Source organism: Benincasa hispida, chromosome 4 (genome assembly GCF_009727055.1).
Source record: "Benincasa hispida cultivar B227 chromosome 4, ASM972705v1, whole genome shotgun sequence".
Lineage (NCBI taxonomy): Eukaryota > Viridiplantae > Streptophyta > Magnoliopsida > Cucurbitales > Cucurbitaceae > Benincasa > Benincasa hispida.
Window position 1 is genome coordinate 54974249 of NC_052352.1, and position 13771 is coordinate 54988019.

At 34.8% G+C, this 13771-nt stretch overlaps 1 protein-coding gene across 2 annotated transcripts; it reads left to right on the forward strand.

Annotated features, from left to right (window-relative positions):
• Positions 1 to 6347: 6347 nt before the first annotated feature.
• LOC120076667 (aspartic proteinase 39) lies at positions 6348 to 13485 on the forward strand. Of its 2 annotated transcripts, XM_039030562.1 has the most exons (11): positions 6348 to 6792; positions 6905 to 7034; positions 7130 to 7377; positions 8665 to 8892; positions 9229 to 9391; positions 9474 to 9547; positions 10053 to 10140; positions 10912 to 10987; positions 11873 to 11944; positions 12766 to 12953; positions 13031 to 13485. In XM_039030562.1, the coding sequence occupies exons 1-10, from the start codon at positions 6539 to 6541 to the stop codon at positions 12927 to 12929; spliced, it is 1497 nt and encodes a 498-aa protein (XP_038886490.1). In that variant the 5' UTR covers positions 6348 to 6538; the 3' UTR covers positions 12930 to 12953; positions 13031 to 13485. The 2 variants fall into 2 exon arrangements, with proteins under 2 accessions (XP_038886490.1, XP_038886489.1); XM_039030561.1 differs by having other exon boundaries at positions 6349 to 6792; positions 12766 to 13485.
• The last annotated feature ends 286 nt before the right edge of the window (positions 13486 to 13771 follow it).

The following is a 13771-nucleotide window of genomic DNA, read 5'->3' on the forward strand; positions in this document are numbered from 1 at the left end:
ATATATGATATAATTAATATAATATATTTGATACATTATAATATAAAGTATTTTGAGAGAAATTTGAATATGATTCAAATACTAATTATGTGTATGAGATTCATATAATTAATTTTAATATAATATGATTTATATTAAATATCATGCATTGTTGAGAGATAATAAAACTATAGGTTATATTGTATTTGATACAATATAAAACTATAAGTGATATGTTGTATTTGATATAATATATATATTATTTTAATAAAATTAATTTTATATTTAATTTAATTAAAGGAAGAGAGTTACNTATTATTTTAATAAAATTAATTTTATATTTAATTTAATTAAAGGAAGAGAGTTACAACTCTCCCCCTCCTCCCAATTCTCTCAGGAAAAACGTGCAGTGTATGGGTTGGGAGTTCAATCGTCTTCTTCCACCATTTTGAGGAACTGAAAAACTCTCTCAGTTTCTCTCCCAAAAAACTTGATAGAGAAGAAAGGTTATTCTCTTCCCTCTCAATCTTTCCTCCCTCTTCCAAATTTAGGGTAGAGCCCATAACTCCTGCCAATTCTCAACTCTAGAGAATACAGAAGGTTCTTTTATATGGTGGTGTCCTAATTGGAGAAGAGACCGTGATCTAGATTGAGGAAAACATGAAGAAATTGGTTTCAAGGGTAAGCGATTTCTTCCCTATTTATTATACAAATGCATGCTATAAATTTAGATTTATTAATACATAATCTTCTTCTTGTTATTTTGTAATTTTTGAATTATGTGAAAATTAAAGATGGGATCGATCCTTGCTTCCGCACAGAAACCTGAAGAAAATCTAAACAGAGATCTCTATGAGTGAAAGCAAGATCTTTCCAAGTCCATTGTGAAAGAATAAAGACATTCACAAACACACAAAATAATTATGCATCTTAAACAAAATTACAACATGCTTTCTTAATCAAATACAAAAGAAATTTAGAGACATACCTTCGAAGAACTCTTCTTTTGTAAATCACTCGCTCTCGTGAACAATTGGACAACAATCTCTCGCTCTTGTGAGCAATTGAACAACAACCTCTCGCTGTCGTCACAATCGTCTAGCTAATCTCTCGCTGTCATTCATATCACGAACAGACTGCTCCTAAAAAAAGAACCCTTCAACATTACCACTCGGCAACCTTGGTATTATCGAAGTGAGAATCCATGAGGTGTGGGCTCTGTGTGAATTTGGTAGAGAGAAGGAAGAAGAAAATGATTGAACTATACGATCAAGTAAGTGGGAAAATGGTTTTGTCTATCGCATAGACAGAGAGTACTTGATCGTTTAGTAAATCTCGCTCTTGTGAGAATCGCCTAGCCAATTGACTAGCAAATCACTGCTCGATCGTTTAGTCTTTCGCTAGATCGTTTACACGATCGTTTAGTCTCTCGCTTTACATGATTGTTTAGTTTCTTGTTTTACATGATCGTTTGGTCTCTCGCTAGATCGTTTACACGATCGTTTAGTAAATCTCGCTCTATCATTTAGTCTCTCGTGAAGGCTATCATGTAGTCTCTCGTGAGCAAAACGATTAGTAATCCACTAAATGAAGCGATCGATTAGCAAAAATGAAAACTCTTTTCATTTTATCCTTCAATTATTAAAAACTGAAAATAACGTCCCACTTTCACAGTTAATGGAGAAAATAACGAACCAAGAACAATTATCTCATAATTATTTTTATTATAAATAAATATAATTACTAACTTATCATATTATATTTATAACCTATAGTTTTAATATCACATCATATGTAATATTTAAACCATATTTCTTTTCTCCTTTATTTAATATAAATCATATTTATATCAATTCCTCCAATTAATGTATCTAATACATCAAATCAATTATATCACACATATTTGAATCAATTTAATTATATCATATATAATCACTCTTGTTAATTTGAACACTTAATACTAACCCAAATATTGATTCTCAACTTGAATCCATTGAGTTACCAAGGAGACCTTATGGAATATATAATAACTCTTGTTAATTTGAACACTTAATACTAACCCAAATATTAACTCCCAACTTGAATCCATTGAGCTATCAAGGAGACCTTATGGACCTGTAGCTTGAAGCTCCAACGGTACATGAATAACTGACTAAACTCTTTAATCACGAAATCCACCATCCGTTAACTGCCGGGCACTCCACTAAAGACCGACAACTGCACTCTTTTCACTACAAATATATTTCTGTGTCCATTGGATATAACCAATCAACAGTACGATAACCCTTCACAGATCTCTTGTAAGTACAGTTGAGCCAATTTACCATTTCGCCTCTGTAGTTACATCTAACTCCTTAAGTACCACTGATTCCTCTAGTGAACAATACATCATAGTCTTTCTATGAGTGAACACCTCTCGGACCATGAGAAAATGTGTGGTGCCACATCATTCAAGTCCCAGAACCAACCCTTAAGGGAACAATCTATCTATTTACCTCTACTTCAGGGAAGGAGTGAATTCCATCTTGTGTAGCTGAGTTCCCAACTCCCCAATCAGACGAATCCCCAAAGTGGTAGGTTTGAGTCGGCAATCTGGCCATTCGCACCCATGCAAATCAAAGGACCGCCCTCATAGACATGAGTTTCCAACTTACTTAGGATTAATGTCATGTTACCTATGGTCATCCTAATGAAATGAAAGTCTCTATCATGAGCAACATTATATAACGAGACTAAACATTTCATGGTCCGGTCTTATACAAACTCCTTTGTATAGGACACCTTCGCTCGCATGTCTCCACATGAATGATCAGGATCAGACCATTTGTAGCACTTTACAATACTTGTAGCATCTACAAAGTGGGTCGTATCCATAGTGTTACCAGGATAAGGTTGCTCTCTTTTATCCATATACTACAGACCATTTAGGTTATCATTTAAGGCATGATCTACTTGTATGTCTTCACATACATGCTTAAGTTAAACGACAACCAGGGATCTTAGTTTATTAGTTTATGGTTAATGTAACTAAAATATCTCATATTTCATAGACAAAAATCAAGAAAATATCTCATATTATCACATCACAAGCGTTTTTTCATACATGTGTTTACAAACTACAGGACCCTACGAGATTTAGGGCATCAACCTCAACAAAACCGTCATTGGTTTCCCTTCACCATTAATTGTCGGTCACTCTATTAGAGACCGGTAGTTGCACTCTTTACATAATAGATATATTTCTGTGTTCTTTGGATATAACCAGTCAACAATGTGATGCCTTCACAAATTTTTCGTAAGTACAACTAGACCAAAATTATCGTTTTACCCCTGTAGTTACATCTAACTCCTTAAGTACCATTGATCTCTCCAATGAACAATAAGTCATAGCCAATTATGACCAAACCACTCTCAAGCCAAGAGAGGGTGTGGCACCACATTGTTCAAGCCTAGGAATCAGCCCTTAAGGGAGCAATTTATCTACTTACCCTGACGTTAAAGAAGGAGTGAATTTCGTCTTGTGTAGCTGTGTTCCCAACTCCTCAATCAGACGAATCCACAAAATGGTAAACTTATCGAGTCAGCGATTTGACGAGTTTCACCTATACACATCAAAGGACTGCCTTCATAGGCAGGAGTTCACAACTCACTTAGAATTCAAGTCATATCACCTATGGTCATCCTGGTGAAATGTAAGTCTCTATTATTAACGGTGTTATATAATGAGACTAGTCATGTTATGATCCAGTCTTATACAAACTCCTTTGTATAGAATGCCCTCACTCACATATCTCCACATGAATGATCAAGATCAGATCATCAATAGCACTTTACAACAATTGTAAAATAGACCATATTCGTAGTATTACCATGATAAGGTATCCAACCTTATCCATCTACTATAGACCATTTAGGTTATCACTTAAACATGATCCACCTGTATGTCTCTATATATATGTTTAAGCTACAGAAGATAACCTTGGATGTTAGTTTATTGGTTTGTGGGTTAATGCTACTAAATGTCGAATAAAACATCTCATATTTTATTAAATAAATACAATGTTTGTACATTACAATTACAAACTACAGGACCCACGAGATTTAGAGCATCAACCCCAACAATCTCTTACTTGTCCTAAAGTTAGCAGGGTGTATAATATAAAAGTCATACTAATATAAAAGTACATATAAAACAATAAACTAGGGCATAATACGTGTCTAGTACAAAATTTCCCATTTGTCCTAGATTAGATGTGACCTATCCCATAGACCCATACTCTGCAGGTGACCCTCAAACACTTTAGCCATGAGGGCCTTTGTAAATGGATTGACAATGTTGTGCTCCGAAGCTATCTGCGTGATGATCACGTCCCCTCAATGCATAATTTCTCGGATGAGAAGAGATGATACTTCTACTCTACGTGCTTCCCACGCTTGTGACTCCTAAACTCTCGGGAATTAGCCACAATACCACTATTATTATAATAAAGGGTGATAAACTTAGAGATATCTGGAACCATTTCCAGAATAGCTAGGAATTTTCTGAGCCACACAACTTTCTTAGTAGCTTCACAAGCCGTTACGTACTCAGCCTCCATAGTGGGATCAGCAATGCACCCTTGCTTGGTGCTCCTCCAGACTACTGCCCCTTTATTAAGAGTGAACCCTTATTCTGATGTGGATTTCCTAGAATCCTTATCAGTTTGGAAATCAAAGTCTGTGTATCCTGTAAGGATCAAATCATTAGAACCATACACGAGTATGTAATCCCTCGTTCTTTTAGATACTTGAGGATGTTCTTAACGACGGTCTAGTAATGAAATCCAGGATTAGACTGATATCTACTAACTATCCTCACTGCATAGCAGATGTAGGTTTAGTACATAACATCGCATACATCAGGCTACCAACATCTGATGTATAGGGGATCCATCTCATTTACTCAACCTCTTGGGGTGTCCTAGGACACTGTTCTTTAGACAATATAACTCAATGTCTGAAAGGGAGCAAGCCTATCTTAGAGTTCTACATCGAAAACTTGACAAACATCTTGTCAATGTACGATGCTTGAGACATAGCTAGCATTTTGTTTTTTCGATCTCAAAAGATCTGAATGCCTAGAACAAACTGCACCTCTCCCAAATATTTCATTTGGAATTGGATTGTTAGCCAATTTTTAATTTCAGTGAGTAGATCTACATCATTCTCAATGAGTAGGATATCCGTCTACATACAACACTAGAAAAACTACTGAACTATTGATGATTTTCTTGTAAACACAAGGTTCATCAATATTTTGATCAAAGCCACAAGACTTGACTGCAGTATCATTCCAAGATCGAGAAGCTTGCTTCAATCCATAAATGGACTGACTAAACTTGCAAACCTTTTGCTCTTGACCTTGGGTTATGAATCCCTCAGACAACTCCATATAAATGATCTCCTTAAAATTGCCATTCAGAAAAGTAGTCTTGACATCCATGCATTTTGGGACTTTGTTCATTTTTTGATGCCCTCAAATTCTTTTTATTTCAAAGAAAAAATGCAGGGAAGATATTGCTCATCGAGTTTTATATGCGTTGTAGTTTTGTTATGGTTGTTTGATGGTGAGAAGTATCAATGTGAAAGTTGAACCATGTCTTCGATATAAAAAAATTAGTCTTTATTTTTATCATTATCATAATATATCCCAAAAATCATATAGATTTCAATATAGTAGAGTATGGAATGAAAAATCTTGACATTTTACAAGACTACAGTATGAATATCCTAGACCTCAAAAGAAGGAATGATTATATAGATTCTTTTATAAACGAGTCATTTAAGACTTTGGTTTGGTATATTGGTGTTTTCCATCTTATATTTATTTTGACCATCAACCTATTGAATTACCTTTTGATAATAGGCTTTTGTGTTTATTTTGACAAACATTTCGACTTGTGAAGATATCATTTCTTCAAATGAAATTTAGTATTCAAAATAGAGAAATTAAATTTATTAACTTTAAAGGTTGTTTTATTTTGACCCGAAACTTTTAAATTATATATTTTAATTCCTAAACTTAAATGAACACATCTATTTTAGTCCTTATTTTCGTTTCAAGATTAATAAATTAACGAAGTAGATTTGAAGTATGCGTACTAGCACGTTAAAACGAGAATGATTTCAAGTCAAATATTTTTTCTTAACACTATGTAGGATAGAGAATTGAACTTCTATTTTCGGCTGATAATTGAGAAAAAACTTAGTTAGATACAAATAGAGAGAAAAACGTAGTAACATCATAAAGACCAAAATGATTGTGTTTATAAAATTAATGCCTAAAATGAGATTAAAGAAGATATCAGTGAAATTAAGTGGGAAAAAGAAGTAAAAGGAAAAAAGGAAAAAGAAAAAGAAAGTCAAGAACAAGAGGAGCCCATTTGTGTCCCTTGGTTTCTTCCAGTCATCCTTGGAAGAGGAAAAATGGTGTTTCCTCTGCTCAGAATTTGAAGTTTCAGAACCTTAGGGCGAAGCTGAGACCCTTCCGGAGCCCGTGGAGCTTCAGAAACCGTCGACCATGGCCACCGCCGGCATCGGTACTTCACGCCCTTTGACTCTATTGCTCTTTGTAATCATCAACTCACTTTCCAACACCATCACCGGCGGAGGAGGCGTCTATGCTGATAACGGCGTGTTCAGCGTCAAATACAAGTATGCCGGACGGGAACGTTCTCTCAGTACTCTTAAGGCGCACGACATCAGTCGTCAGCTTCGATTTCTTGCCGGAGTCGATATCCCTCTCGGTGGTTCTGGCCGGCCTGATGCCGTCGGGTTAGTGGTTTTTTTTTTTTTTTTTTTTTTTTTTTTTTTTTAAAATTTTTTGTTTGTGTATGTGTTGATTGTGTTGTGGTCTTAATTGGAGGATTCACTTTGTTGATTCTAGGCTTTACTATGCGAAAATTGGAATAGGAACTCCTCCGAAGGATTATTATGTTCAAGTTGATACAGGGAGCGATATCGTGTGGGTGAACTGTATTCAGTGTAGGGAGTGTCCGAGGAAAAGCTCTCTTGGGGTATTAAATGTCTTGTTATTTTCATAGCATGTTGTTTTTTATTTTTGATTGATGATGTGAAGGGGTTAATTGGAGTGTTTTTCCTTTGGCATCAGATGGAACTCACTCCTTATGATTTAGAGGAATCCACGACTGGGAAATTGGTTTCTTGTGATGAACAATTTTGCTTGGAGGTGAATGGGGGTCCACTTTCAGGCTGCACTACTAATATGTCCTGCCCATATCTTCAGATATATGGTGATGGGAGCTCCACTGCAGGGTACTTTGTGAAGGACTATGTACAATATGATCGGGTTTCTGGAGATCTTGAAACTACAGCTGCCAATGGAAGTATCAAGTTTGGGTGAGTTGTTTTTATCCTGCTTTTCTGTACTCTGTAGTGTAGCTCCAACACAATGTAGGGGAATGATGAACGAGGGGGGAAACATATAACCTAGAAAGATGAAGAAACTATAGAGAGATCACCATGCATCAATCTCCTTATAAACTTTGTTCCTTGCAAAACTCTAAACGAACAGGAGCCTTTATGTAGAGGAAAATTTTCTAGAATAGCTGTTCAAGGAGAGTGCAAACTGCCGTTGTTCCTTCCTTCAGCTTGAGCTCTAGGCATGGTATTCAAGCCACAGTACTAGGTAGCAGTCAGAAAAATGGCGAAAGAGAATTAGGCACAATTTGAGATCTCCACAACCAAAGAATAAATGGAGCTTTCCATCCCACCCATCCCCACCCTGCCACCTTACTTATGAGTTGTGCAAATAAAGAATCTTATGAGAGGTTCTTATTATAGTTTTATGTACAAAAAGGAAATCTTCTTATACAGCAGACTAGAGAAAAATTGAATGATGAAGGTGTACCTGAAATTTACAGTGGTGACTTGCTATGGTCACACATTTGCATGTTAGTCCACTAATTTACAGTGGTGACTTGCTATGGTCACACATTTGCATGTTAGTCCACATAATTATCGACCACCTCAATATGCTCCTTTTTCATATGATCAAATATTCGCTTCAATCTTGGGATTACATTTGTAGAGCTAGGCAAATTTATTAGCTCAATAGTTAAATGGGTGAATTTATTAGATACCATCATGAAAGTTGTTCTGCTCATCGATCTGTTCATATTAATAAATATGAACTCTGCTTGTGGGAGACGCAAGTCCTACTTCTAGGATTTTCATGTTAAGCCATCAATTTAAATTTCGTAATGTCTCATTAATCACCTCCATTTGACCATCAGGTAGGGATGACATTTTCTATATCTCTAACGATGTGTCAAAACTTCTCTCACAAGCTTTTCCTAAACTGGCTTGAGAATTTGAATCCAAATGACTTGTAATCAAATTCTGAATCCATGCAAGTCAACAATTTCCTTTCAGAACAGGTTGGGTACATGTACAAGATCATTGGGTTTTCAGCAAAGAACAACTGTGTTATTTTACTATATTGATCTATGGGGGCAAAATTGAAACTATCAATGTCTAAGAGATGCCAACTGCCACATTGTAGTTTTTGTCAACATTGGTCCTCTGAGTTAATTCTCCTGTCCTGTTAATTTCATAACCTTGGAGAATTTCATTTAATCTATTTGGTTCCTATGATTTTAAAATTTATTTATTTCTGTTTGATAGATGTGGTGCCAGACAATCTGGGGATCTAGGCTCATCTGGCGAAGAAGCACTTGATGGCATACTTGGTTTTGGAAAATCAAATTCATCTATTATTTCACAACTAGCATCCTCAAGAAAAGTGAAGAAGATGTTTGCTCATTGCCTAGATGGAATAAATGGGGGTGGTATCTTTGCGATGGGACATGTTGTGCAGCCAAGAGTTAACATGACTCCATTGGTACCAAATCAGTATGTAATTTGCTTTCTTAGCTCTCAATTGTTGCTTTCATTAATCTTTTGGTTTCCATGTTTTTCCCATCTTAGAATTTTGTTGGTTTCTATGGTCCTTGCATTAACTTATTGGTTTGTTTTGTGAGTTTTATAAATCAAAATTTATGCAAAATGCTATGTATTTTGTTCTAATGAAATATATCAGCTATTAAAAACTAATTTGAAATTGTTATGGCAAACCCAAAACTATATTGTACCATTGATGATTAAATATATTTTATTGTTATCATATGATTGATTATTTTATCTTTATTATGTGCGTGATTTTATCTTTTATTCATTAATTAAATTTAGGCCACATTACAATGTCAATATGACGGGAGTACAAGTTGGTCGTGTCATGTTAAATATTTCTGCCGATGTATTCGAGGCAGGAGACAGAAAAGGGACAATCATCGATAGTGGTACAACCTTGGCATATCTTCCTGAGCTGATTTATAAGCCATTAGTGACCATGGTACTAAATAATGCCAGAGCTTCATCCATTGGAGAACTTCATTACAAAGTTGAAATGATCATATTTGATTTTGTTCTTGTAGATACTCTCTCAGCAACACAATTTGGAAGTTCAAACCATTCATGGAGAATATAAATGTTTTCAGTACTCAGAGAGGTATGGAGCATTCTGAATTCGATTACTTCTTATAGTTCAGATGAAATTCTTTCTGTGCAATTCTGTCTTGTGTTAATCAGGGTCAAACCAGAGGATTTGCTTAATTGGTGTATTGTTCATAGAAAAAAATCCAAATAAAACCTAAAGTGATGTTTACCATTTGACCTAAAAGCCAAACCAGCAAGATAGGGGGTCTCTACTTGTAATTTCTGTGTCTAATGGATGCATCGTCCATCGTTGTTCACTTGTTCATTTGAGATATTGAAGTGAAAAATCAAGTAGGCGATCTTGTCTTATGCAACTGTTCTCCTGATATCTCTGATTATTTTGCCTGGAAAAGTTTGCCTGATAACATCTTTTACTCTGTTTTTTAGTGTCAAAAAATGTTATATCCACTTTCTTTCATTAAAATAGATATCGAGAGATTAGCTGTTATGCATTGTTTTTGACTTGTATATCAATGGTGTAGAATTGCATTATTTATTATATTTTGCTTTGTTTGCAGGGTTGACGATGGATTTCCTCCAGTTATTTTCCATTTCGAGAACTCACTCTTGTTGAAGGTTTATCCTCATGAGTATCTATTCCAATATGTGAGTATGCTGGACTTGCCATTCTGTGTGCACTAACCCTTGAACTTGCTGCAAGAATGGGTGTTTTAAAATTTCTCTGTCTAACAACACCGTTAGGCTGCCTTTGTCAATTGCTTAGGTGCACGGTACTCCTAGATTCATAATGTATATTAACGTTTTAAATCCAGTTTGTTGGTACAGTTTTTCTGTTGGAAATCTTTCTTATCTTTGGACTTTTTGACATTGTTATTAATTGATCTGTGGTATTGTTCTCATCTCTCATGAGATTTAGATGAAATTTTTGAGCATGAACTGAATTACCTTGTGAGCTTTCACTATTTTCCCTATCAATCCAGTTTGACAATTGAATGTATTCTACTATTGAAATTCAAATGATCAATTGAAACTGGTTAAGGCATGTACCCTAAACCAAGAGGTTAGAGATTCGAGTGTCCCACCCCACGTGTTATACTAAAAAAGGCTATTGAAATCAAATGAAATGTCATTGTGACTTGTGAGCAAAACCTTGATGGACCAGTTCTATACGATCTAGCTTTCTAGACCAGATAGACATTTTTATTTATCAGTATTATTGTTTTGTAGTTTGCTATTGTTGTTTCATTTAAAGTAATTCTTACATCTATTTTGGCAATGTAAGATTGCTAAAGATGAATGTGATGCTTGTTTACTTTGTAGAGTTTATCCCATGCACTGAAATTTTATTTTCAAATTGGGTTATTTCTTTCCTTGGAGTAGATGGATGAGTTGGTTAACTAATATGGACTTCTACAGGAGAGCTTGTGGTGTATTGGTTGGCAAAACAGTGGGATGCAATCTAGGGATAGGAAGAACGTTACACTCTTTGGAGGTAAACTCCAAAATTTGTCCACGTGAATATTAGTTTGTCTTAAAATTCTAGCTCGCCTGCTATTGGCAGGAAGGTTGCTAACTTTTAGAGTATCCATAATCCCTTATTTTCCCGTCAATTGATGTGCTGTATATTCAGGCAGTGTGCTATGTAGAGCTCTTGATCGCTCTGAGAATTTTATGGGTTAGAAATCATACCATAAGAAAAATTAGGTGCTGGTTCAATACTGTGTTCATTGTGGATGACATTACTTAGCTTTTTTTCTGTTGCTACAAGGAATGACGAGCAGGTAATTAATTTTTTCAAAATAGAATATTACTAAAATGAAGGGTGAGGATCCAAAACCTATCTATAAGGAAAAAATTTAATACTTTAGACTAGTTTATTCACAGGTCGGCCAAGTTTATAATTCTTTTGGGTTTTACCTCAATCTCTCGCAGCAGGAGAAACGTGAAAGCATGATAGCTCCTTCCAGATGTTACATGTAATGGGAAGAAATGAAATAATCAATTCTTATGAATTTGACTTTGGAAATAAAATGAAAGTGAGAAACAATATAAAGTATAACCACCAATAATTTTATATGAGATAAGAGAGGCGCATCCTTAAAGGCCCTTAAGAGGAGAAATTAATGATTATTAATCTCATTTTTACCTTCTATTCGCTGCAGTTGGTTAAGTATGTGATCATCTATGAGTTATCTTTAATTCTTTGTACTATATTTGCATAAAAGAGAATCGTTTTTTAATTCTTAGTCCCAGCTGAATGGTGGATGATTTTCTTTTCTTATTTGTTTGTGTTAAATTCAGCAAAGGAGGACCCTCTTATTTTCTTTCTTTTCATCTTCCTCTTGTAGGCCTTCATTCATGTCTCTTTTGCTTGCAGATTTAGTGCTTTCAAATAAGCTAGTTTTATATGATCTTGAAAATCAGTCAATCGGATGGACCGAATACAACTGTAAGTACAAAGTTTTTGTTTTGTTTTCTAAGTTATCTCTGAATGACATTACATGTGTTTGCAGCCCAACTTTGACAGTGTTTGCTGTAATTTGTCTTCACTTCAGTGTTGGTTTTTCGTCCTTTCTGTTTTTTTAACCCTAGTCTCATGATGGAAGATTCTGATGAAATTCAGCTGCACAAAGAATTCCATTCTTAGTCTTATTCATGTCGCGTATTATCTATCTAAATCGCATCTAGTTTATGAAAGGTTTATATTCTCAAATACAAATACTTATCGGAATGTTCCGTCAAAAAAAAAAAAAATTCACTATCTTTTTCATCGCTTTTAAAATTAATTTTAAAATTTCACTTCATAACTATTTTAAATTAACTGAAAGTTAACATCAACGAACTAAGTAAGCATTAGCAAAATCTCAAGGATAAAAGTGGAAAGTATTGAAACCTAGGGACCAAACAAATTAAGACAACTCGAAATTCAAGGATATAAGTGTAACATTTTGAAACATAAGGACTAAATAGAAATCAAACTCTAAACTTAGTGGTAAAAGATCAACATTTTGAAATTTAGAGGCGAAATGGAAATTGGACCCAAAATCTAGGGACCAAAAAGATATTTTTCATGAAAAAAAACAAGTACAATGTTTAAAAACAAAAAACCAAAATGGTTATCAAAATGAGACTTTAAACCTTAACAATATTTCTTGTTTTATTCACTAATGAACAAATATTTCTGAGATGTTGGATAAGAAACTTGATGCATTAGGGAGATAATTCAATCTGGTGAATCAATATCTCACATCTGTAGTAATTGATATTCAGGTTCATCAAGCATCAAAGTACAGGATGAACAGACTGGAACAGTTCATTTAGTTGGTTCACATTACATTTCTTCAGCCAACAGATTGAATACCAAATGGGGCGTGATCTTGCTATTCCTAATCTTGCTGATGCACTGGTCAGCCCATTTCAGATGCTTTAGCTAACAAAGAATACCAACAAACCAGAAGGTAATATTTTTAGATTGATAGAATCAAGTACAGAAGAAATCCTTGAAATTTAACTGTAGATGTTCAACTGATTGCAGTTGTGTATAATGGAAGAGAGCGAGAGTGAGAGCGAGAGATAGATAGTTTCTCTTTGAAAGTTTCTTCTGCTGGGAAATTTCTTTCCCCAGGAGATTCTGAAACATATCATCTCTGATTGCTTCGTGTTTAGATTTGTAAAGTGAAGCCTCTTTTGGCAAAATTGAGAAGGTTATGTCTGCAAAAAGATTTGCAGACCCTCAGCAGTACAGTTTATGACAGTAGAAAAAGGGGGGCAGGTAGTTTTGTGCACCCAAAAGTATTTATTCTACTTTGAGGTATTGATAGTTCTCAAGTTTTGGCCTTTTTGCCTTTTCGCATTTTTGTTAATGCTAATTTGTAGAGAAAAATTATTGCTTATATATAATACAACAGAGTGGGCATTATGATGATGGATGGCTTAGCTCGTTCAGCTGTGATTGAGGTTTGTTCTGCCTATTGCCTACCAGATTTTTCTTATCGGATCTTTGAGCTTTCCTGATGATGATGGAAAGCCAAATTTGTTGCTAAGTTTCTTGTATTTCTCCCAAAAAAAAAAAAAAAAAATAAATAAATAAAGGAGGAAAAAAGGGAAATATTCATGCTATACTGCCATCTTTTTGTTCTTATCATTACTATTTTACACAGTTCTGAATGTTTTCAAAAAGTTCATGAAGTTTTATAGGTAATGTCGCAATCTTGTAGGCTTCGTTTGGTAACTATTTTGTTTTTTGCTTTTTGTTTTTAGTTTTTGAAAATCAAGG